This window comes from Myotis myotis, unplaced genomic scaffold (genome assembly GCF_014108235.1).
Source record: "Myotis myotis isolate mMyoMyo1 unplaced genomic scaffold, mMyoMyo1.p scaffold_m19_p_16, whole genome shotgun sequence".
NCBI classification, from domain to species: Eukaryota; Metazoa; Chordata; class Mammalia; order Chiroptera; family Vespertilionidae; genus Myotis; species Myotis myotis.
In genome coordinates this window covers 10,470,013-10,495,598 of record NW_023416320.1, presented here as the reverse complement: position 1 = coordinate 10,495,598, position 25,586 = coordinate 10,470,013, and the positions used below count along the sequence as shown (strand labels likewise).

At 37.6% G+C, this 25,586-nt stretch overlaps 1 protein-coding gene across 4 annotated transcripts in view; it reads left to right on the top strand.

The window, feature by feature from the left end:
* The window catches only part of STK3 (serine/threonine kinase 3), a 226,744-nt gene that overhangs the window by 149,494 nt on the left and 51,664 nt on the right, over nt 1-25,586 (top strand). For 3 of the 4 annotated variants that reach the window (XM_036337848.1, XM_036337845.1, XM_036337847.1), the window contains one exon: nt 14,119-14,294. In XM_036337848.1, the coding sequence (XP_036193741.1) occupies nt 14,119-14,294 (176 nt within the window). Of the gene's footprint in view, nt 1-14,118; nt 14,295-14,863; nt 15,112-25,586 lie in introns of those variants that run through there. The other variant, XM_036337846.1, reaches the window with a different exon arrangement.

Sequence of the window (25,586 nt, the reverse complement as noted above, 5' to 3'; positions counted from 1 at the left end):
CCTACCCATAACATAATTTGTATAAAAGATAGTGTTTTTATTTACTTTTCCAATAAGAAAAAAGTGAATCAAAAATTCTGTTCCAATAAATACAACCTAATATTATTTCCTGTTGCCTAAATGATCAGGTGAACTGCACAGTGACACAGGGGTGCAAGTTAGAGGAAATAGGGCCAATGTGGGACAAAAAGAAACATTAGAAATAAGGCTCAAGCGACAGGGATATTCATGCATGAAATTCAGTTCAGTGCATATTTACTACTGCTTGTCATGTGTGAGGCACAGTGCCAGGGGTGCTGCGGGGGCTAAAATGACGATGAAGACATTCTCTCTGATGTCTGTTACTTCCAGAGCGGTGAAGACAAAGTCTCACAGACTAGCACTTCTTTATATTTATGTGTGTGTGTGTGTGTGTGTGTGTGTGAGTGTGTGTGTGTGTGTGTATTTGCCATATAGTTAACCATGGGAGGCGAGGGGTAATGAATTTTCTATATCCCACAACTGGTGGGTCTTCTGAGACTTTGCTCTGGAAAGCAGCCTAAGACTTGGGTTTCCTGAAATTCCTAGCCAGGCTTCTGACTAGGAGAGGCTTTCTGCACCCCTAACATGCTTACCCAGCTGCACTGGATGGTCTTGTGGCCTCCAAAGCCAGCTAGTGTTGTGGTACAAGTCCTGTGCCCTGTAGATCAAGAAGACTTTATGAGATATTTTATGTCATTTTTCTACACGCTGATACAGGTTTTTAGTTAGACCTTCTAACTTTTAGCAGACATTTAGATGGTCACTGAGTGCTTTCTTGTATCTCTAGTGAGCTACTGAGCTACCTATGAAACTGCATAAACAACTTTTCCATGCAGTCATATAGCTGGTCATCAGCATATAAAAGTTATTTAAAAAAACATAAGTCTTTATGGAATCTAATTCATGTTAGAATGTTATGTTTCAAGGAAGAGATATGTGATGACAATTTTCAGACATTAAATTACATCACAGATTTCCATATATATTGTGTAGTGACTTTTAGCTTTGATAGCCACAGAAATCATTCACTAGATGTTATAATTTTATATCCTAAGTATGATTTTTTTGAAAATCATATTGAAATTTCATTTCAATATGTTCATGTTTATATGATCATATTATTGAGATCTTATTGAAAGCCCACATTTAAGTTGATCAGATAGTGATTTATATAGTTGCAGTTGTTTTATGTACTTCTGCAAATTTTAAACCCCATGAGTCAGCTGTGAGTGTATTTTAAGTTTTTCCAATTTAGACATTATTCTTTAATGTTCCCCAAAATCCATTAATGTGACCCCCAGGGCTGTCCTACTGTAGTATAGCAGCAGTAAAAAAGGTGAAGAAGTTACTGAGGCTGAACTTTTCCTGAAACCACATCATTACTTTTTGTTTTTTCTTAGGATCTAAATCTTTTTTAAAACTTCTTAGATTCATTGGTACGAGCTCTCAGGTTATGTCCACAGTCAAAGCCTCATTTGCTAATGTGTCCTTAGTGTTGTTGTTCCCTAAAAAGATCATAGCAGTGCCCTGGCCGGGTGGCTGAGCTGGTTGGAGCTTAGTCTTGTATACCAAAAAAAGGCTACGGGTTCAATTCCCAGTTGGGGCACATGGCATATGAAATTACAAACCTGTTTTCCTTACTTCTGGAAAAGTGTGTTGATTTGACTCTAGGAAGCAAAATTATTAAAAGATCTTTTGAAGGAAAGTGGGCAAAAGTGACAAAAAATATTTAGAATTTGATCTTTTTTTTTAAAAAAATGGAATGGGAGTGCACTTTCCCTTCCCACTGAGGAGTCTCCTGACTGAGCTGAAACACCAAAGGTGTCTCCCCAGAGCAGAGTGGAGCAGACGCATAGTGCTGAGCAGACCTTTGCAGAGCAGAGCTGTCACGCTGGAGAGGGTCCTGCCCCCAGGGCCTCCTGGCCCCAGGGCCGCTCTGTAGTCATGCTGTTTTCACCACCTTGCTGTATCCCTGCGTAAAGTTTCCTTCACCACACCCGAACTTGCGGATTCTTGTTGGTGTTGAATTGGTGCCAATGACCATTGGTTGATAAATCTAAAAAATGTGTTTTTATAAAACCAGTAGCTAACACTTAATAAGATATTAATATCTTTCCTTCTAAAACAAATGGCATGGACCTGGGGGCATCTCCCAAGAAGAGCTCTCCAAATCTGTTTTTAGCAGTGACAGCATTACTTCTGCACTCCCCTACCATTCTTCCCGTTCACATCTCTCTCAGGCCTCCTCATTATCCATCTATGGGCAGGATTGAGCTGGGTAACCAAGATCTTTCACAATCTGGCAACAGCAAGTGTTTACACAGAGATCTCTACGTTATCCAGATTGGTGAGTGTCAGGGAGAATTATGAATGGTTAACAGTGGGTATAAGTAGATTGATTGTCTTTAAGTAAATCAACATTTAAGAGTTTTTGTCCTGAAAGAGAGTAGATTAGGCTCAGGTCAAGGAATCCATAGTCATCAAATTGATGAGATAGTAGAGGTTATTTCTTTGTGGGTGACTCTGGGAAAGCAGTCATTTCAGCAAAGAGAAGACCGGGGCCTTTTACCCTGTTCAGCTCAGATCTACGCAGCTCTGTCTCTGTGGTATAGTTTCTGGTCTTAGAGAGTGGGGCTGGACTGGGAGCTGCAGTTGCGCTGAGAGGACTATCTTCGGTTGGTTTCAGATGAAGCGCCACACTCTCCAGTAAGGTTACAAGCTAGTTTCACTCTCTTCCTTGTATCCTTACCGCCTCTACCCTATTGGTCTTTTCTCCCTCTCTGGCAAATGTGACCATGGACCAATCTATTTGTCCATCTTCTGTGCATCTTCACTATGGCTGCTGAGTGCCCATGGAGACATTCTCACATGTATACAGATGGCGACCACCAGTTCTTGGCCTTCACTCACCCCCATTTGGGCCCTCAGAATGTTCCTGTAGGCCTATGTCTCTCTGCTCAGCTCTTTCCCATGCTACACAGTGGCTGTTTTAGACCTTCATTAAATCTCTCCCTGCCACCTCTCCTCGCAGTTTCAGTAGATTACCTTGCTTCCTACTTACAGGAAAAACTGAAATGTTATCACGTGAGAGTTAGAGAAGCTGTGCAGGTGTTTCAAACATGGACTTTGGAGTAAGATAGGAAAATTAGTCATTCTCAACCTCTCTTTTTCTTCACCCCATCATTGAATCAACATCAAGCCTCATGATTCCTAATTGATCCCCTGCCTCCAGTCTTAGTCCCCTACCCTATACAGATCTCATCATTTCTTTTTTGCTTTTGGCCCTCTGGTGACTCCCCATTGCTCTTAGTGTAGAGCCCAACATGGGTTAAAAGGCAGTATATTCTCTGCTGTCTGTTTACCTTTCTGTTCTCAGGTCTCACTATTCTTCTTCTAGCTCCTCAGCTCTTAAAATGGTCATCCTTACCTTTGGGATTTTATGTGCCCAAATCCCTCTATTTTGCACTGCCCGGTACCTCCCTTTGTTTAGATTCCTGCTTCCTTGGCTAATTCTCAGGCTCAGTTAACACATTAAGTGCCCTGTCAGTCACCAGTGACTGACACTATACTTCCCGTCCAGAAGACAAAACAGGCTCGCGCTTAACGTGTTAAGAGGTTTGCTTCCTCTACTGACCCAGGTTAGGGATGGGTGCCCCTCCCATAGGCAACCATCTCACTTCATGCTTTTACTCTGAATAGCAATTGTCACACTGTATTATAATTCCCTATTTCTGTATGATTATCTGTTTATTCCCCACTGTATTCCCAGTGCTTAATACAATACCTAGCACAGTAGTAAGAGTTCATTAAATATTTTCTGAACAAATGATGCGGTGTAGTGGAAAGAGCCAGGGATTTAAAGTCAGACCACTTTTAATTGTGTGTGACTTAATGTTTTCTCAGGTTCAGTGATGTATATTTGTCTGCGTATGTAAGTGTGGATTAATTTAGATAAATACATTTAGCACCTAGCAGCGTGCTTTAAATACAGCAGGTTAATAAAGATTAATCTTTACCTGATACCCTGTCAGTTTGTCCTTCCAACAACTTGGAAAACTGGAGCATCTAGAGAGCCAGCCCTGCTTCCCACACAGCCAGGGAGGCCTGCTCTTCCTGGGACTGGAGACCCGAGCCAGTGAACAGCAACTGTTCTTTTCCCAAGGCAAACTCTTGCTCCAGCCTTTCCCTGCCTCCTGCAACACCTTGCTCTTTATTCAGTCAGATAGCCAGAGGGGACTCTAGAGACATTGGTGATCTCTAGAATGAACAGATTAGCACAAGCATAAATATGAACGATTTGAATGGCATGGTAAAGACACTCAGCTGATCTGACATCTCCCGAAATGCTCAGTCGTGTGTATTGTGATAAGTTGCAGGTGAGAGAACTATTATATCTCACTGTTTGTGAAATTTGATATCTCTGAGAAAATGGGTAAAGTGTCATGGAAGCATGAAAGAGTAATTTAAATTTTATTTTACTTTTTTTTTTTTTTAGAAAAGAGAAAAAGATGAATTTCTCAAATTATAACTGTCTGTAAATGAGCATCTAGTGTGGGCCAAACATTATTTTCAGGACTTTCCATACATTGTTTTATTGACTCCTCACAAGGACCCTGTAAAGTAGGATTGTCACTACCATTCACCACTGAGGAAATTGAGACTTGGGAATGATAAATGACTTGTTCAGGGTTTCATAGCAAGTCAGTGGTGGAACAAGAACATCTGTGAGTTCTTTAGGAAAAAAGACCTGGATCATTATGAGCTGACTTAGTTTCGTGGAAACAAATCAGATCAGAGTAATATAATTGCCTTTTTTTGACAGCATCACTAAACTTGTACATTAGAGAAAATGTAGGGTTTGGACTTCGTGTTTTAGGATTTTGGAAAAGTATTTGACAAGGTATTTGATGATATCCTTGTGGACACTCTGTAATATGACCTAGTTGGTGGTTCTAAGGGTTGAACGGTTATATCCAAATGGGCTTGTATCAGTCAGGGATTATTGGAGGAAACAGAAACTACTCTAGGTATTTTAAACAGACAGATTTAAGTCAGAAGTGTGGACATTAATAAATCAATGGAGAGGTTGGAGGCAGTTGGAGGCGAGGGCTGTGTAAACTAGGCCTCCAGGAGTCCAAAGTGACCTTCAATGCAGCTACTACTGGTGCGATCAGGACAATGAATCCAGAGGCTACCATTGGCACTGCTGAGGTCAGTAAACCAGAATGCTCTCACTCCCTGTGGCTGTGCAGGGATTAGAGAGCTACCACTGCCAAGGCAGCCACCCCTTAGCACTTGGGAGGCTGGTGACTGGATGCTGGAATGCTGCTGTTAATAAAAAGAAATACCACGTCTTCATAGCTGTGTGTGGCAGAGGAAATAACTGAGGCAGCAGCCTCATGGCCTCTGCCTCCTTTCTTGCTTTCCTGGTTGTGGAAAAAGTATACTTATCCAGGGTAAGGTGCAAGGAGTTCTGGGAATGCAGTGCTGAGATTCCCAGCCTCTACAAGAAGGCTCGCCAGAGACAGTGGCACAGTGTTAAGTAATAAATTGTCAACCAGAAGAGTTCTCACTGTGTGCTGTAGGGGTCAGGCCTCCACCCTGACTGGGTCAGCATTTTTTATAGAAACTGATGAAGCTATAGACTGAAAGCCCATTAGAACTGCAAGTGACATGAAGTGGAGCAGAATGAAAATAGCTTCTGAAATGAAATCAGGATCTGAAGAGATCTCCACAGGCTGGAGCAGTGAACTTGATTTATAAGATAAACCCTGGTTTTGGATCCATGAACTCACCTCACAAATGCACACCATAGCAGTAGCCCCTCGGAGATGCTGGCTCTAGACCAGAGCAAGACCTTGGCATCTCCTAAAAAAAAAAAATCAAAACAACTCTGTAAGTACTTCTGAGGTGGAGCTAGGGCTGATAACCACTTTTTAGAACAAGGAAATAAGCAACTTTCCTCAGTGCCTAGAACTCACCTGGAGTTCTAGAAAGGATGGAAACAGTGGAGCACAGTTAGCAGAGGGCAAGCTGGCTGGTGAACAGGTGGAGACCATGTAGTATTAAGAATGGGTGGAGGAATAACTGGTCATGTTTAGGTTTTATATTTTTACTTATATTAACCTTTCGTAACCGTGTTTAGCAATGATTAGATATTGGGTTAAATAATTTTGATGGAATACATATTTTAAAATATCTTCTTTGTATATGCCTATAACTGATTTTTTTTTTAATATCACAGTTTATTGTTTCATTTTGGACAGTTTCACTTAATTAGTAATAGAAGGCAAATTAAGATCTGCTTTAGCTTTTTAGGAATTTATTCTGGAAATAGATTCTAGGTTGATTTTAAAGGGTTTAGGAGAAATGAGCAAGAAGGGAAGACTACCCATTAGGTGTCCCTGCTCCTTAGTTCATCTAATGTCCCTGGACAAAATTGTAAGTACAAGACCATTTGTTCTGAACAACATCTTTCATGTCCCATTCTGTGCTTAGTAACATCTCTCCCTGCTCTGGTTCAGTCCTTTTCCCCCTCCTTTCTCCCAAAATCTATTTCAGAAAAGGATCCGATATGCAGATGTAAAGTGCTTAATAATGTTTAATGTTCACAAAATATTTACATTTTTTCCAAAAGTTATAAACCTTTGAGCCAAAGAAGTAAATCATTAAGGATAGAACTTGAAATGCCAAGAAACAACCAGGAGAGCTGGGTGTGTGGGGGCATCACTTTCCCATTTCTCCAGAGCTCTTACTATTCTTTCATGAAAAACTGTTGTGTGTGTCTTTGACGTTAATCTTGCCCACAGCACAGCAGTAAAGGTGAGAACAGTAAACTACAGGTCTTACTTGCAGCTGAGTACAAATAGCTATAGTATTACTGGGCAGTTAGAAACCCTTCATTTCCTCTACAGAGGTATGATGTGTGGCCACAGTGGTTCGGAGTCACTTGTGGGTACTGAATATGGTCTGCGCCTCCGTGTTCTCTTGTCTGTGGGATGTTTAATGATGTTTTGACCCAGCTCGGGTCTGTAAGTGTAGATATTTTGGTCTGAGGATACCTAGCACAGAGCATGAAAAGTATATAAATTTTAGTCTTCCTTGTACAAATGAAAATTTGTCTTTCTTGTAAAGACCTCTGAAGAAAGGGTTTCCAAAGACACAGTTGCTGTTATAATGCTCATTACTCATACAGGAAATCATTCCTTTTATTTAACTAAAATCCTTGGGCTTAAATTTGTCTGTTTCCCTTTATTCTACTCTCATTGGAAATGGAAAACAGCTGGTCACTATTTTCTGTTCAAGAACCCTTTGGATATACTTGGATACTTGTTAAATTATATACTGAGACTTTTCCCGGCTGAACAATTTCAGTCCCTTTAACCTTTAGACAGGTATTATTTTCTAAGCTTTTAATCTTCTTTATGAATAGCCTCTGGATCTTCTCCATGTTGTCTGTGTCCTCCTTTGTTTTAAAGTACAGTCTAAGAAGTTAAGAAAAAGCTGATGTCAGTAGCTTCTGTATTAACATTCTATTTTTATATATATATGTGTGTGTGTAATAAATCTGAAAAAAATATATATATATAAAATATATATATATATATATATATACACACACACACACACACACACACACACATATATACTAGAGGCCCGGTGCACAAAATCCGTGCACGGGTAGGGTCCCTAGCAGCTGCCGGCTGGGGTCTCCCTTCCCCCGGGCTGCCTTCAGCCGCCGGCCAGGGCAAGCCAGCTCCGCTTCCAGGTCGAATTCCCGGTCAGACTCCTGGTTGAGGGAACAATTTGCATATTAGGCTTTTATTATATAGGGTAAAGCCTAAGCAACTAAACGACCAAATGACCGACCAAATGACCGGTCAATCAGTCGCTATGACACGCACTGACCACCAGGGGGCAGATGCTCAATGCAGGAGCTTCCCCCTGGTGGTCAGTGTGCTCCCACAGCCAACCTCCCACAGCCTCTTGCTCCAGCTGGCCAACCTCTCACAGCCCCTCCCCCTGGCCAGCAAACCTCCTGCTGCCCCTCTCCCTGGTCAGCTACTCCCCTCCCCCCCCGCCCGCCCGCCCCCCTTAATAGGCCTCGATCGCCAGCCAGGCCAAGGGACCCCGCTCACGCACAAATTTGTGCACTGGGCCTCTAGTATAATAATAATTAAACTATTATATAACAATAGAGTTCAAGTTTCAGATTGGGTTATTCCTGTAGCAAAACTGAAGATTGCTGCTCCTACCCATTCCTGCATCCTCTACTTGGGAGTAAAAATTTTTCAGTTGGGGATGAATTTAGCTATCTGTACCAGAAAATCCAAATAACAGGAGTTAAACAGATTTCCCATTTAACAAGAAATCCAACAGCAGAGTGTCCTGCATTGGTAGAGTGATTTCATAATGTCAGAAATCCTTTTTTTCACATCATCTTTAGGGCATTATTCTCATTGTCGTCCTGATTGCAGAATAACTGCCAGATGTTCAGCCATTAAATCTGCATTCCAGGCAAGAGGAAAGAGCAAGAAGAAATGGCTGGTACCTATGTCAAGAAAATAGAGCTTCTCTGGAAACCCTCATCTCATAGGCCCCAATCCTGATACAGGGCCACTCCTCCCTACAAAGAAACACCTGTCACCTCAAGGGAGGGAGGGCCTGTAGAGGATATGTAGGCTTTTACTTTGAGACACTAGGACACTAATGGTGGCTTGTATGCCCTGGGCAGCTCCTGATGGGGTAGGGTTGGGAGCAGCACAGGACTGTTGGGGGTGCAAGAGTAGATTCCTGGGATAAAATTCCTTAGCAATTTACTTTTCGCTTTAGTCAGTCCAGGGATTGGTTTGCCTCTTCCCTTTCTGTTGCCACTACTTACTTCCGATTGAACTTTTGTGTCTCTGACTCATTGCAGAGAATACTATTTTCAGTCTTTTCCTTACTCTCCCTGTCTCTCAAGGAAGTACCCACTCAGCCCGTCTTACTTTTTGTTGTAAGGATTTTTATAAAATATTAAAGCTTTTCCCCATTTTATTCTCTGTAGTGGAAAAGTAACTTTTGAGATTTTATTTCTTTCCTTCTCCTTTTCTGTGCATGCTGCTGCTCTTGAAATATAAGCCATATTAGAGTTGCTGTTCTATAAGTGTTAGTTTCCAGTAGGAAAACATTAGTCTTCCATTTTCTCAGATACAGGGTCTGTATTAAGGTATTGGTAAATCAAAAGACCCCTGTTTCATTATAGCACCATGGTTATTAGTAAAGATTCGAGGCGAAGCGTTCCCTATCCCCTGGTTGAGGAGAAAACAGAGAAGACTATAAATGGAGTCTGCAGTGCTGACTGGAGGGAGAGGTCATAAGAGTAGTGCAGGCCTGGCCAGGTAAGGGGGTGGGGGAGGAAGATTTGGGAAGGGGCAGTGGTCAAGGGACTGCTGTTTTCTTCAATGGAGTAGTAGTGCCAAAATGTGCTTTTGGTTATTTTGTTTTTACCAAAGCACCTACATAAGCTAAATTTATTTTTTAAAGAATACTATATAGAAATTTGCTTCAATAAAACATTTTCTATACTTTTGTCAAATGCAGTTGATAATGGTGAAATTTATGGGTTTCTTTCACAAGAGTTATTTCCCAAAGAAACCTTTTATACTCTCCTCTCTGGTTTTGAGTTTACTATATAAACATTGATAACCCTCGTTGTTCTAAATGTTAAAATTTTTAATTACTTTTTAAAATATATTTTTATTGATTTCAAAGAGGAAGGGAGAAGGAGGAGAGAGAGATAGAAACATCAATGATGAGAGAGAATCATTGATTGGCTGCCTCCTGCATGCCCCCTACTGGGGAGTGAGCCCACAACCCAGGCATGTGCCCTTGACCGGAATTGAACCCAGTACCCTTCAGTCTGCAGGCTGACACTCTATCCACTGAGCCAAACCAGCTAGGGCAATGTTAAAATTTTTAGATTTCTTTATACATGTGACCCATCTTAAGACTAGCTGATTAAAATAAGAACTTACAACCCAAATAAATATGCAATTTTATTACAAAATTACTCTTTTAAAAAAGAATAACGAGCAAAGGCTTCCTTTAAGGGATTATCTCCCCCCTCTCTCTCCATGATTTGATTTGCTCAGTTATTTTATAGAAAATCTATTGAGCTACACTTACAATATTTTATTATTTATTTTCATTAAAAGGTCAGAGGTGGAGACTAATTGAGGTTAAATTCCTGGACTCTGTTATGGAATAAAAGGTTGCTATAAGAACTAAATTTAAATTCTGAAGATAAAAATCTCTTGTAATGATGAAGCCCAGAGACATATCAAGGGTTCTTAAAATCTGTTGAAAATGTTAATGGAATGTATGTGTCCAGTCCAAATGTCAGTAATGTAACCTTGTCAAATTAATCAGTTCCTTTTTTTTTTTTTTTTAAGCAATAGGAGATTTTAGGGAAGAAAGTTAAAGATAAAAGACCAGAAACACAAAATCGTTATGTAATATTTATTGATCATTAAAATATTATACTTTCTCTCCTATATATTGCATTCTTTTGTAACATTACTAGTAAAGTCTGGACTGACAGGGAATCTAAAGGCAGCATTGACTGATATCTTGTTAAACTCCCTAAGGAGTTCTTTTTTCACGAGTTTTATATGCGTGGGATATGAGTGTGTTCTGAGTTCTGAAGGTTTACTACAAATATTGGTGTCCCATTCTATCCTAATTTTGATGGAATGTATCTTTTCAGAGGGTATCATTTGGGTCCCAGATGTTTTGTCATACTTATTTTTAAGTCTTCTAAAGCCTGAACAGCTCTAATTGAAGAATGAGTCTTCAGAAGAATAGTTGTAGTTTTGGTTTTTTTGCTGTTTTTTCACTAATACATGGATAGTCTAAATGTCAGATTTCTTCTGACTCTACTAAGACAGATCATTCTAAAATTTTGGTAGTTATATGATTTTTAAAATTTATTATGCCAATACACAGTTGCTAGTAATGAAATACTAGTAGCCTCCATTAATTCAAAAGTAATGATGTTGAAGCTATTCAGGGTCTTTTTAGTTCCATATACATTTTTGGAGTATTCTAGGTCTTGTGTAGGGATTGTGTAGCAATCGTGAGAAAAAATAGCAAAGAAGGAGGGATCACAATTCCAGATATCAAATTATACTACAAAGCCATTGTAATAAAAAAAAAGCCTGGTACTGGCACAAGGATAGATATATAGATCAATGGAACAGGACAGAGAAGCCAGAAGTCAACCCAAGCCATTACACTCAATTAATATTTGACAAAGGAGGCAAGAACATTCAATGGAGTAAAGATAGTTGCTTCAATAAATGGTGTTGGGAAATCAGACAGATACATGCGAAAAAATAATAATAAAACTAGACCACCAACTTACACCATACACAAGAATAAAGTCAAAATGGATAAAAGACTTAAGTGTAAAACCGTAAAAATCCTAGAAGAAACCACAGGCAGCAAAATCTCAGACATCTCTCATAGCAATATATTTGCCGTTACATCTCTGAGGGCAAGGGAAACAAAGGAGAAAATAAAATAAAAAGCTCTGCACAGCAAAAGAAAAGGGAGCCCACTGTATGGGAAGACATATTTGTCAGTGATACATGTGATAAGGGGTTAACCAAAATGTATAAGGAACTCATACAACTTAACAAAAGGAAGACAAATAATCTATTTAAAAATGGGCAAAGGACCTAAATAGACACTTTTCCAAAGAGGACATACAGACAGCCAAGAGACATATCAAAGTCACTAATCATCAGAGAGATGCAAATTGAAACTAGAGTGAGGTGTCACCTCACACCTGTCAGAATGGCTACCATCAACAAATCAACAAATGACAAGTGCTGGCGAGGATGTGGAGAAAAGAGAACCCTAGTATATTGTTGGTGGGAATGCAGACTGGTGCAGCCATTATGGAAAACAGTTTGGAGTTTCCTCAAAAAATTTAAGAATGGAACTGCCATTTACCTAGTGATCCACTTCTAGGAATATATCCTAAGAATCTCGAAACACCAATCAGAAAGAATCTATGTACCCCTATGTCCATAGCAACACAATTGACAATAGCTAAGATCTGGAAACAGCCCAAGTGCCCATCAGTAGATGAGTGGATAAAAAGCTGTGTTATATTTACACACTGGAATACTATGCAGCTGTAAAAAAAAAAAAAAAAAAGGATCTTATTAGCCTCTCCTCATGGTCATTGATGTTGAACATCTGTGTGTAGTAAGAACTACTCCCTCTTTTATTTTAATTTAAAGAATTCCAGACTTGCTGATTCACCACTTAGAGCAGGTATCAATTCAGTTTCATTCCATATTTCTAAAGAGTGAAGATAAAGATTTTTTAGCTTTGTGTTCTTTTGAACAAAATTACTTTAAAAGCCAACACTGTTACTTAGTTGTCATACCAGTAACTAGTTTTAAGTTGCATTAGTACTATTGCAAATGCATTCTAGATGGAGAGATCATTATTAGCCATATTACATCTGATGTTAGAAGACCACGGAGAGTCTGCATTGTCAATATAGGCAAGTAAGATGATGATGAATCTAAAAAACATGTCATATGAAAGGAACTAGGGATGTTTCACCTGAAAAACTGTCAAGCAAGACAGGAGCCATTACCTGCATTTTCAGATATTTGATGTACTTGTATATAAAAGAGGAATTTACTTGGAACATGAGTGTAAATTATAGAAGGACATATTTCAAGTTCACATTTAAGAAAATACTTTCTGTAACTTAGAGTTGCCAAACATGGTTCTTTGTGGGGAGGTGTGCTACCCATGGCAGGAAATGTTTAAGAAGAAGGTAGATAACTTACCCTCGGGAGAACTGTATAGGAAGTGTCTTTGTGGGAGTGTCTGGGACCTTCTTTTGGAACTCCAGGGCTTTACGGAATCCGGTTTGAAAACCATTGATCAAGACCATACCAGCTAGATTTAAAAATCTAGTTATTCCAAATGTTTATTTTTCACTCTAACCGTTCAGTGTAGAAAATGAGCCATTGGAAAGTTCTAAGCAGAAGGATGACATGGTTTGATTTGCATTTAGAAAGGTCACTGTGTTATCAGTATGAAACTAAAATTAAAACTGCGTGAATCAGTGAGACCAGCATGGAGGTTGCTGCAATGACCAAAGCAAGAAATGATTAGAAGCTAAACTAGGAAGGTAGCAATGTTGGCCAGAGGAAAAAAAGGTTAGGTTTAAACATTAGTATTGAGAAGTAGAATTTAAAAGACTCAGTGATCAGTGTGGTATGATGGGAAGAAAGGAATCTGGGTTATTTCTCAGCTTAATCACTTTGGGCATTGAGTAAATAATGTTGACTTGGTTAGGTGAGCAACGAGCTGGGAGTGAAAGACCTTGAATGTAGCTTTAGAACTGGTAAGTGTGTGGAAACTACCTCAGATCCAGTTGTCTATTAGTAAGAGTGAGTAGTGGGCAAGTTGGGTGTAGAACTTAGGAGGCAGATCTGGGCTGGAGAAGTAGAGTTGGGGTTCATAGATATAATATGACTGGTGAGGCCATGGGAGTCCAGGAGGAGGTAGGATTAGCCAGAAGGACCATGAGGAAGTGAAGAGGTAAAAGAGGAGCCAGGGTAAGTCCTTATTACTTCTAGTAGCTTGTGGTGCACAATGACAATAATAATTCAGGTTTAGCTATTTAAATAAAACAGAGTTTTAAAATGTTCTTTCTCTGACAGATTTCAAATACATCTGCAATGATTTTAAACAAAGTTATGGTTAATATCTGCCAAAATTCTAAAATGTTTCCACAATCTAAGAATATCGTGGATAAAACAAAATTTTTTTAAAAAAGGATATTGTGGATCTCTGCCTAATCATTGGTTGAACTTTTATTTCAACCAATGGATATGTTTGTTTTTTTCATTCTCATTTTATTTTATTTTACTTTGTTCTTCATTAAATTGACTATGTTGGTCTTAAATATGACCAGTGAAAATCCATTACATTGCTCAGTAAAAAATTATACTTCAATAGAAATAATACTTCTTTAAATGTGAGCACTTATACTCACTCTCTCATGTTATTTGTTTACCTAAGGAAATGCAACTTCACCACAAGTACAAAGACCGTCTTTTATGGACTACTTTGATAAACAGGACTTCAAGAATAAGAGTCATGAAAACTGTAATCAGAACATGCATGAACCCTTCCCTATGTCCAAAAATGTTTTCCCTGATAACTGGAAAGTTCCTCAAGACGGAGACTTCGACTTTGTAAGTACATTTTAATTCTCTCATTTATATTTTCTCCTTCTTTATTTTATTGTCAGATTGTGAACCATAGTATTGCATATGTATAAAATTATATAGACTATAGATTAATATTCAACATATAGTCATAAATGTGAGTAGGGGAATGGTACAGTTGTAGTTTTCTTGTAGAAATGTACTTGCAGAGAAATGTAAATAATTGATTACAGTTTAACTCATAGCCCACATTTAGAGAAATATTTAGGACTCTTTAAAATTAAAATGACAACTATTTCAAAAGATGTTTCTAATATTGCAAATATGAGATACTTCTGACAGTAAATTCGGTTTCCAAAACAAGTGATACAACATTTATGACATAGACTTGGAGAAATTTGCTTCAACTTTGAAAGTTAACTGAATTCGTTTCTACTTGAGTAAGTGTTAATTCCAGTTGGTTTGTCAGAAATAATAGCCCTATTTTTTTTTTCTAGTTAGCATCTAAACTTAAGTATTAAACTGTGTTCTAACACCTCTTTTATTACATTTTCTCTTTGTTTCTTCTGCCCTTTTCCTTTTTATTTCTTTTAAAGAATGCATATAATACAGACAGTTCTAAAGCAACTATTTCCACATCTTGAGAGAGTAATTTCTCATAATGAGTTTTTTAATGGAGTAGACATCTTTATGGAGTAGGTTTTTGCTTTAGCATGTTTTAAGTAGTATGTTACTTTTGGGTATTATTCTGAAATATTTTTTTCCCACATGAAGTAACTTTAATCCTTCACAGCTATATTTATAAGAAATACATTTATTCATAAGTAAATAAAATTTTAGGTGTATGTATGTCTTTAATTTTTTTAAGTAACTTTAAGCCATTTTACTTAGTCAGCATGCCTCTAAATATTTTTAATGTTGAGAACTTTACTCCTAAATATTGTGATTATTTAAGTTTTTTAAATAATCAGATAATGGAGTTTTAAAATCTTTCCTCAATAAGTTTAGTACTAATTGCTAGCAAATATTAGCAATAGCACAGGTTATCCTGAAAACATTGTGATATTTACTTACTGTCTTTTCAATTTTGAAATTGTAAATTAGAAAAATAAAATCTGTATTTCTGTAGTTTTTGTAAGATTTCATTTTAAGCTACTTTTTAAAAAAATTTTAAATTATTTAGAATGCTGATATTCAAGCTTTAAATCATTCATGAACATAATGAATTATGTAGAATATTTAGCATCAAAGAACTCTGTCTTGTCTCAGCTAGAATAAATCTTAATAGCCTCTGGGAAAGAGTATGAAATGAGCTACAAAGTAATAAATAAATTATCATAGTTAAAAAATTATTTAATTATTTCAATTAGCTTTTCTACTTGTTGGCTTAAAACTACAACTTCTTATTTGCTCACACTTTTGTGGGTAAGCAGTTTGACTAGGTTTAGATGAGTGGTTCTTGTGCTGCTTTCACCTGGGGTGTCCAACAGCTTGACTAGAGTGAATGATTGAAAATTACTTCACTCCTGTGTCCGCCAGTTATGCCGACAGTTAGCAAGGCCACATGACCCTATCAGGCAAGTCTGGAGTTTTTAGGTGGCAGTAGTAGCCTGCCAAGAGGATAATAGCAGAACTTGTAAGGCAAGGGTCCTCAAACTTTTTAAACAGGGGGCCAGTTCACTGTCCCTCAGACCGTTGGAGGGCTGGACTATAGTTTAAAAAAAAACTATGAACAAATTTCTATGCACACTGCACATATCTTATTTTGAAGTAAAAAAAACAAAAAACCGGGAACAAATACGATATTTGTATTTGCATGTGGCCCACAGGCCATAGTTTGAGGACCCCTGTTGTAAGGCCTCTTGAGACCTATACTTAGGATCTGCATAGTGTCCATGTACAATAGCATCAAAACAATGAATACTTAGGGCCCTGGCCAGTGTGGCTTAGTTGGTTGGACATTGTCCCAGGTACCGAAAGGTTGCCGGCTCAGTTCCTGGTCAGGGCACATGCCCAGGTTGTGGGCTTGATCCCCAGTAGGGGCATGCAGGAGGCAGCCCATCAATGTTTTACTCTCACATCGATGTGTCTCTCTCTCTAAAAATCAATAAAAATATTTTTAAAAAATGAATACTTAGGAAAGATCTTAACCAAGGAGGTTCAAGACTTGTACACTGAAAACTACAAAACATTGCTTAAAGAAATTAAAGAAGACACTAAAACATGGAAAGACATCTCATGTTCAAGGGTTGGAAGTCTTAATATTATTAAGATGTGAATATTCTCTAAAGCAATCTATAGATTTAACATAATTTATATCAAAATCCCACTGACATTTTGCAGAAGTAGAAAAATCCATCCTAAAATTCATATAAAATTTTAAGGAATTAGGAGAGTAAAACAATCTTGAAAGAGAGAAACAAAGTTGGAGGTCTCATACTTCCTAATTTCAAAACTTACTACAAAGCTACAAAACAGTAATTAACAAAAAAAGCTACAGTAATCAAAACACACAGATACATAGACCAATGGATTAGAATAAAAAGCCCAGAAATAAACATATGTAATCAAATAATTTTTGATAATAGGGAAAAGATAGTCTTGTTAACAAACAATGCTGGGAAAACTGGATATCCATATGCAAAATAATGAAGTTGGGCTCTTACCTTATACCATATACAAAAATTAATTTAAAATGAATCAAAGATCTAAACATAAGAACTGAAACTATAAAACTCCTAGAAAAAAAATACGGGAAAAGCTTCATGACATTGGATTTAACAATGATTTCCTGATATGATACTGAAAGCATAGGCAACAAAAGAAAAAATACATAAATTGGACTACATCAAAATTAAAACTTTTGTATATCAAGGGACACTATCAACAGAGTGAAAAGGCAACCTATGGAATGGGAGAAAACATTTGCAAATCCTCTATCTGATAAGGAATTAACATCCAGGAAATACAGAGTGGGGCAAAAGTAGGTTTACAATTGTTTGTGTGGAAAATAATACAAAAATTAATAAATAATAATACAAGAATAAACTGTGTTTTGTGTACTCATAACCATAAACCTACTTTTGCCACACCCTGTATAAAGCACTTCTGCAATTCAACAACCAAATAACAACCCAATAAAAAAAAATGGATAGCTATTTCTTCAAATAGATATTTCTCCAAAGAAGATAAACAAATGAAAACATGTTTAATATCACTAACCGTTAGGGAAATGCAAATCAAAACCATGAGATACCACTTTACACCCATTAAATGGCTGTTATATAAACACGCACACATACAGAGAGAGACGAGAGAGAGAGAGAGAGAGAGAGAGAGAGAGAGAGAGAGAGAGAGAAGGAGACAGAGAAAATAACAAGTGTTTGAGGACTTGGAGAAGTTTGAACCCTTCCCTATGTATTGTAGGTGGGAATGTAAAGTGGTTTAGCTATTGTGGTAAACAATATGGCATTCCTTCAAAAAATTAAACAATATTACTCTGTGTGCCAGCAATTCTACTTCTGGGCATAAACCAAAAGAAGTGAAAGCAAGGGCTAAAACAGATATTTGTACATCCATGTTCATGGCAACATTATTCACAGTAGCCAAAAGGTGGAAGCAGCCCAAGTGTCCATTAAGGAATAAACAGAATGTGATATATATACTGATGGAATATTATTCAACCTAAAAAGGAAAAATTCTGACACATGCCATAATATGGACAAACCTTAAAGATACTGTGCTAAGTGAAATAGCTAGTCACACAAGGACAAATACTGTGTGACTCCACTTACATGAGATACCTAGAGTATTCAGATTCATAGAGATAGGAAATAGAATGGGAGTGGCCAGGGGCTGGAGCAGAGGAGATATAGGGAATTATTGTTTAGTGGGTACAGAGTTTTACCTTTGCAAGATGAAAAAAGTTCCAGGGATGGATGGTTGTGATTGTGGACCAACAGTGTGAACGTACTTAACGCTACTGAACTTGTATGCTTAGAAATGGTTAAAATGGTGAGTGTTAACATATGTATTTTACCACAATAAAAAAAATAAGAGGGAGAAAAAGAATTTGCATAGTATCTGCCCTGGCCAGTGTGGTCAGTGGTTAGACCAGGGGTGGGCAAACTTTTTGACTCGAGGGCCACAATGGGTTCTTAAACTGGACCGGAGGACCGGAACAAAAGCATGGATGGAGTGTTTGTGTGAACTAATATTAATTCAAAGTAAACATCATTACATAAAAGGGTACGGTCTTTTTTTTTTTTTAGTTTTATTCATTTCAAATGGGCCGGATCCGGCCTGCGGCCGTAGTTTGCCCACGGCTGGGTTAGATGGTCAGCCTGTGCATGGAAGGGTTCCATTCCCAGTCAAGGGCACATACATGTGTTGCAGGTTTGAACCCCAGCCCCCATCAGAGTGCATTCAGGAGACAACCTATTGATGTCTCTCTCACATCAATGTCCTCCCCCTCCCCCCGCCCCCTGTCCTTCCACTCTCTCTAAAAATCAATGGAAAAAATATCCTCGGGTGAGGATTAACAAAACAAAACACAAAAAAATGCATAGTGTCACTTCTGCCGTATTTTGTTAATCAAGATATGTCACATGACCAGTCAAGATTCAAGATTTTGGAGTCCTTCTACCTGAAAATTCCAAACTTGTTAGAAAACAAACTGATTTAACAGATGTTCTGCTTTCTGCTTTAGATTGTGCTAGGCACTATGGGATATAAACACATATATAATATTTATTAAATTAAAAAAGGTATTAATTAACTATTAAGTTGTAATCCAGAGCAATAATTCTAATGTCATATGGTTTTGCATAAGAGGGGGGAACTCAATATTAAGGCTGGAGTGGGTTATGAAATTACACTATTGTGAGGGCTTTGTCTAAGCATTGAAAGATGGATATCAGGAGGAGGGAATGCTGGCACTACCAAGAATGATGCATATAATAAAAAGCTTAGAGGTAGGAAACCACACGTTGTATTGGATGACAATGACACAGGGAAGGAAATACAATGGTAAGGCTCAGATGGCGGAGTCCCTGAGCACAAGATTGCAGAGTCTGAATTTTTATTTCATAATAGAAAGCCACGGAAGGTTTTCAAGTTGGAGAGTGACATGATGAACTGTTTTAAGATCTTAATCTTGATGGCGGCAGGATTTGATTGCTAGGAAAAGACTAGAGGTAGGAAAAACCAGTTATGTGAAATAGGCTTACAATAATATACAGATGGTCCCTGACTTAACAATGATTTGACTTATGATTTGCTGCTTTGGGTGATATGAAAATAATATCTCTTTCTCTCTCTTTGTGCTTCACGTTCAGTAGAAATCATACTTAAAATTTTGAATTTGCTCTTTTCCCTGGGCTAGTGATAGACAGTACGGCACTCTCTCACGATGCAGGGCAGCAGCAGTGAGCCACAGCTCCCAGTCAGACACATGACCACAGGGTAAACAGCTGATGCTTTACCCTGCACTATGTGTGTTACTGGGTATGTTGGATATTGTGCTCTGAACATGTTTAAGATAGGCTAGGCTAAGCTATGGTGTTCGGTAGGTAAGGCGGGTTAAATGCATTTTGACTTGATATTTTCAACTTATGATGGGTTTATTGGGAAGTTACTCCACTGTAAGTTACGGAGTATCTCTAATAATAAAATGGAGGAGAAAAAGAAACAAAAACAGGGGTAGATGTAGGATGCATTAGAAAAGGTTAATCAATGGAAATAGCCAACTTACTAGAGTGCTATTTTGGTTAAGGTGAAGAACTAAGTAACAGGAGGTGAAAGAAAAAAAAGAAACAAACATGTCCTCACAGGAGGAAAGAGGCTTCAAAAAATCCTGCGACTAGATTCCACTTTTGTGGGATTATTTTTTTCTGATTTACACAGGGCATGGAGCCTTAACAGGGAGGGGAGTAGGAACAGAGTGGCTAGAGCAGTTCTTCCCTCTTCATCGTTCACTGCACCTGTCAGCTGGAGCCACCAACCCTCCATCACTTTGCGGCAAATGGAAGATGTTTGTGAACAGCTCCCGAGGATAGTGTAAATGGGAATAAGTAAGAGATGAATAAAGGCAGGATTGCCGGGTGAATAAAGAAGTACTAGAAGTAGTAGTGAGTGTGGTAAAAAAAACAACAAAGAAAAATGGGTAAGAGGGGCTAAAAGAGAGTAGGGCCAAGTGTAAAGGGTCAATAGAATACTTTGCTTACAAAGTCAGGGAATGCTGTAAAAACAAAGACAGATTTCCATTTATGACACCAGCTGGTAATGATAAGAGACGTCTCTTATTTATTCCATCATACATTAAATATAGGATATTAAAAAAAATGACTCATCAAAGTAAACAGTGTGCTAAGGTTTGTGTGTTTATCTTCCCTCTTTATGATGTATCTCAGGGCTACTTTCCAAAAGAACTGGGCTTCAGGTATGTCTATTAAATAGAAGTTGCTTAAAACAGCCCTAAGTTATTTTGACCATATTTCCAGGATGTAGAAGTCTTATCCTTCTGCATGGAGGAAAATAGGTTTCCAGAAAGAAAAATGAAAGAGAACACTTCATTATCTTTTGTAGTATTCAGAGCAGGTTCCTAAAAGACAGAACTTACTCAGAGGCACCTGCTGGACAGATGTGCGGAGCAGGAAGCAGTGTTATCTTAAAGCCTGTCTGCAACATCATGTGTGTCTTTTCTTTTTTAAAAATATATTTTTATTGACTTTAGAGAGAGAGGAAGGGAGAGGGAGAGAGAGATGTAAATATCAATGATGAAAGAGAACCATGGATCGGCTGCCTCCCGCACGCTCCCTACTGGGGATAGAGCCCGCAACCCCGGCATGTGCCTTTGACCGGAATCGAACCCAGGACCCTTCTGTTCCCAGGTCGATGCTCTTTCCACTGAGCCAAACCAGCTAGGGCTGTGTCTTTTCTTTTGCATTGTCTTTTGGATTTTCTGTGAACTGTTGTTTCATATTATGTTCCTGGATGTAATGGGATGACAGGAGAATTAATTTATGTTCACCAGTGTGGAGGTATTATAAAGATAGGATAAAATATATTTAGGCTAATTGGACCAATTATTTGAACTTTACTAAAAATTGTTTTGGGTGTGCCTGTGAAGACTTATAAAACAAATGTAAAAGGCAAATCTGTTTATTATAGCACTAGTCTAATGTTTCAGTTTTTGTTAGAATTATTTCCAAACAGCCTTCGCATCCAGATTGTTTAGTGTTAAATAGAAAGAGTGTGTCGATCATGTTTTGCAGAAGTTACAGCATCATTCATAAATAGATATATTTTGGGTAACATAAAGATTTTGGAATAAGAACAAAACTTTAAAAGCCATCTGTTAACCCACTATATTCATTCCAAATTTTTTTTTTAAAAAAAGGAAAGAAATTGGATTGACAATAAGTACTAGTATAAGAGGAATTAGGTAAATTAACCATTATTTGTTTTTGACTCAAACTAAATTATAAATTAACATTTCTTGATTACTATGATTCTTGAATATTTATTCCATTGGTGATGTTCTTTTGAGCTAAGGGACACAAAAATTTCTCCAGGGCAGGGCTGGATAAAAAGTCTCAATCCTTGTGGCAAAAGGAAAAATAGTCCTTTCCTCTCATACTTTTCTAAGCTTTTTAGTCTTATCTCTGATTCCTGGATTGCCAAGTCGGTGTGGTTATAAGGAAACAAAAACAAAACAAACATCAACAAAAATTCTCACTGCTACAAAACTCCCAAGGGAAAGGACCAGCCCTGCTGCTGGAGCCCCCCGGGCATTAGGAATAGTTCCTTGTTCCGGAGAAGTGTTTCCTTCTCAGGATCTCTTCACCCTCCTGGAGCAGCCTAAGTTACGAAGGGTAATAAAGTGGAGACAGTGGTGAGCACAAGAGCCCACAAAAACACTTGCAGCAACGCCAGCGCTTTGAAAAGCCTTGGGAGAACCTAAGCCAGCAGCCTCTACCAGTTTTTACTGGTGTAGCTGTATGCTATCATCGGTGGTACTTACTTAAACACAGATAATGTTTTTGGAGATGTTGGTTAGCAGTTACCTTATTCAAAGAACGTCTTGTTCTCTTCAGCCCCTCATTGTGTGAACTGAGGAAACCACTTCAGTTGAGTGAAGTGTTTAAGCACATTGTCATCAATTAGCTTTGCATTAATTAAATGATTATTGTCAAGTATTTCCAGATGTTTGAGTTAACAAAGTATGAAAAGAAAACTAGATATTTGGGGTTTATTTCTTCTAGGGTAAAGAAGAAATAAACACAAAGCCTCCAATGTTGTGGTGGACAGCCCTGGATAAGAGTTTATGATCACAGGTGTACGTGTGGCATGAACTTGAGTGTATGTGGCACAGTGCGCTTTCACTGCTCACTCTTTCCTTGTAGAGCCAACGGGAAATTAAAATTAATGAGAAGCCTACACTTTGAAACGCTTGCAGAATTCTTGACTATTTCAGTCCTCTGCCAGCTCACGAAGTCTGTGCTGGCAGTCTATCCCACAGATGGTGTGGCGTGTGTACACCATCATGTGATTCTAGGCCCATGCAGAATTTTTATCAGATTTTGACCATCAATTTACTGAGGCATTTAAGACAGTCATGATCTTTGTTTTGAAAGGAGGGTGGCTTCCCCAAACATGCTTATATACAAGTAGGAAAAAAAAATGTTGAGTTAAGTAATCACTGGACAACTCAGCTGGATTTAATTGATTCTATAGTAAAGCATCTCCTGAACGGCCACACTGCTGTTTTCCCCCTTCAGTATAATTTAGTGCATTTGGCCACCTGAGGTAGAATGAGCATTTTGCTTTCTTATTCCTAAATATGCTGTTTAAGTCTTCCATACTTTCAGAAATGTTTACTTATAGTGTCTACTGAAACATTAAGCTAATTCTGCTTATTTAGGTAATTAATACCTTAAGTTAAAATGCACTATATCATCATTTCCTTTACAAATTAAAGTGAGCAGGCCTATCCTTATTGTATTAATTAAGATAGAAAGTACAGGTGCAGTGTGTGTTTTCTTGTCACTGTGTTGGAATGTACTAAGATATTTAAAGCGCATGGCAGAAAGAAAAATGGCTTACCAAAAAGAGTTCTAAAAAAACATAAACTCGTCTCATAGTAATTTGTTTTTTTAAAAATGCCTTTTATTAAAAGATTGTTTTGAAAAATTGGTTATACTGTACTCCAAGCATATGTTGTGGCTAATGTTGATGTGTGAAGTTGTTATTTTGACTCTGTAGGCTCTCTGTTCATAACCTCATTTTGAATGTTTAGTCAATAAGCATCAAAAGCAATATTAAGAACCACTAGTGGACTTTAGGATCAAAGAGCGGCCAATATAATTTATTTCCTTTTAATTTCAGACTGATGCCCATGGTGTTTACTTCTTAAATAAACCATTCAATTTCAAGTGCGTTGTTAGCCTCGGTTGAGGTTACTAGTGATGCATATTTTAGATTGTCTTGATAATAGTTCTTTTTACTTTAACTGTCATAAATGAAATGTTTTAATCTAAAATTATTTTTGTACTTTCATACTTGAGGTTTTCAGAATATATCGAGTAGTCTAGTGTCAGAACCTTTTTCATAACTAACTTTCATCATACTGCCTGACATACATCTCTCACAGAAGTACACACAGTAGTTCCCTGGGGGCCTATTAGATTTGTTGGCCTGGCTAACCTAATGCTGACACCTTTCTCTCCTGTCCTGACAGTGGGTTGGCAACCTTTTCTATAGTACCTCTCACTCACTGAAATAGAAAACTTTCATTAGGTTGGATTCTTCAGGTTGGGAGACTTTTCAGTAAATAACAGGTGTTTTTAAAAAACCAAACTAGTTTTGTTTTGTTATTGTGTCCATCAATAATAGAAACAACTTTTTTCCAGAAATATAGACAGATCTTAAGGGAAAGTGTGAAAGATGATATCAAAGTAATGTGTAGTAACAGGTAAAAGAATTTTGGAAAACAAATATCTTAATTTCATTAATTTATTTTGAATATATATTTTTATGGTTCTTAACAAAGAAACTATTTGTTGTTTATGAATTAAGTGATGATGCATGTTTGATTTTATATGTAGTTTACTGTTGTGATTAAAACTGTTGTTAGTAATTAAGTCTCAGTAACATGGGTTAGAGTATCAAGTTGTAACTACAGTCCTTCAATTTAGTTTTTAATTTTCTATCTCAATGTGAGAGTGCAAATGAAGCTACATAATAGCCTAGGATACAAATATATACATATGTAAAGGCTAATACCCAGCCATACCCTTTTACTAACTAGGCAAATGAAATGAGTAGTCAGTTGTGGATTATCATTGCTAATGGAAGAGCTAAATGGATAGTCATTTAGTGATTGTATTCTTTGATGAAAAGAAACTTTCTGTCTTTAACCTAGAACTTCAGTGATGGTACAAAATTCCTGAAGTTGCCTTACTTTTTATTTTAAACATTGCATTATTGACTGTGAATATTTCCTTAGCAGATCTGTATAAGGCACAATAGAAATAAGATGCAGATAAATTCCCCCTTGATTTGCAGAAAACAGTGAATTACAGCTAATGTCTGCAAACAAAGTTTTTCCCCATTTTCCTTTATTATAGAGTTATAGGTGTCATCTTCTAGAAAAATATCCTTTAAATAACTCAGTTAAGGAAATTATTGTTATTATGCAGTCCTTAGAAGTCTAGTAGTCATCATTTAACAGCAGCTCTTCAGATATACTGTTACGTATATCTGAAATGACCAATTTTTGTTGTTATTTTTAAAGCATTTTTCAGAACTTAGTCAACCTGTGAGCTCCTTTTTGTATTTTATATCAGTTGCCCTGACCTGTAAGAATTTTTTCTTGGTCTGTAGTCATACATATTTTTCTTTCTTGACTCCACATTAAGATTATCAAGCTTCATTCATTCGGCTATTCCACATTTTGCTATGCTTTGTAATAGGAAGCTGCATTTTTAAAACTTCATCTGAAATTGTTTTTCCAACTAACTAGTTCTTTAATGCATGTGCAGTTTTGTCTGCAGGTATAATTTTACTGTTCAGAATTTTTCTATCATTTTGCTTCTGGCTAATAAACAAATGTTAGTAAAAATAATAGCTAATACATATTGAGAGCTTACTGTGTGCTCAGTACTAATACGTCTCAGAGCACTCTTCTGACAATGATCCTTTGATGATCATATGGTACCCCCCGCACCCCCGCCCCCCCACCTTTTTCTACAACTGAGGAAATTAAGGTACAGAGAGACTAAATTCGGTGGTTAAAGTCACATAGCTTCTAGGTGGTGG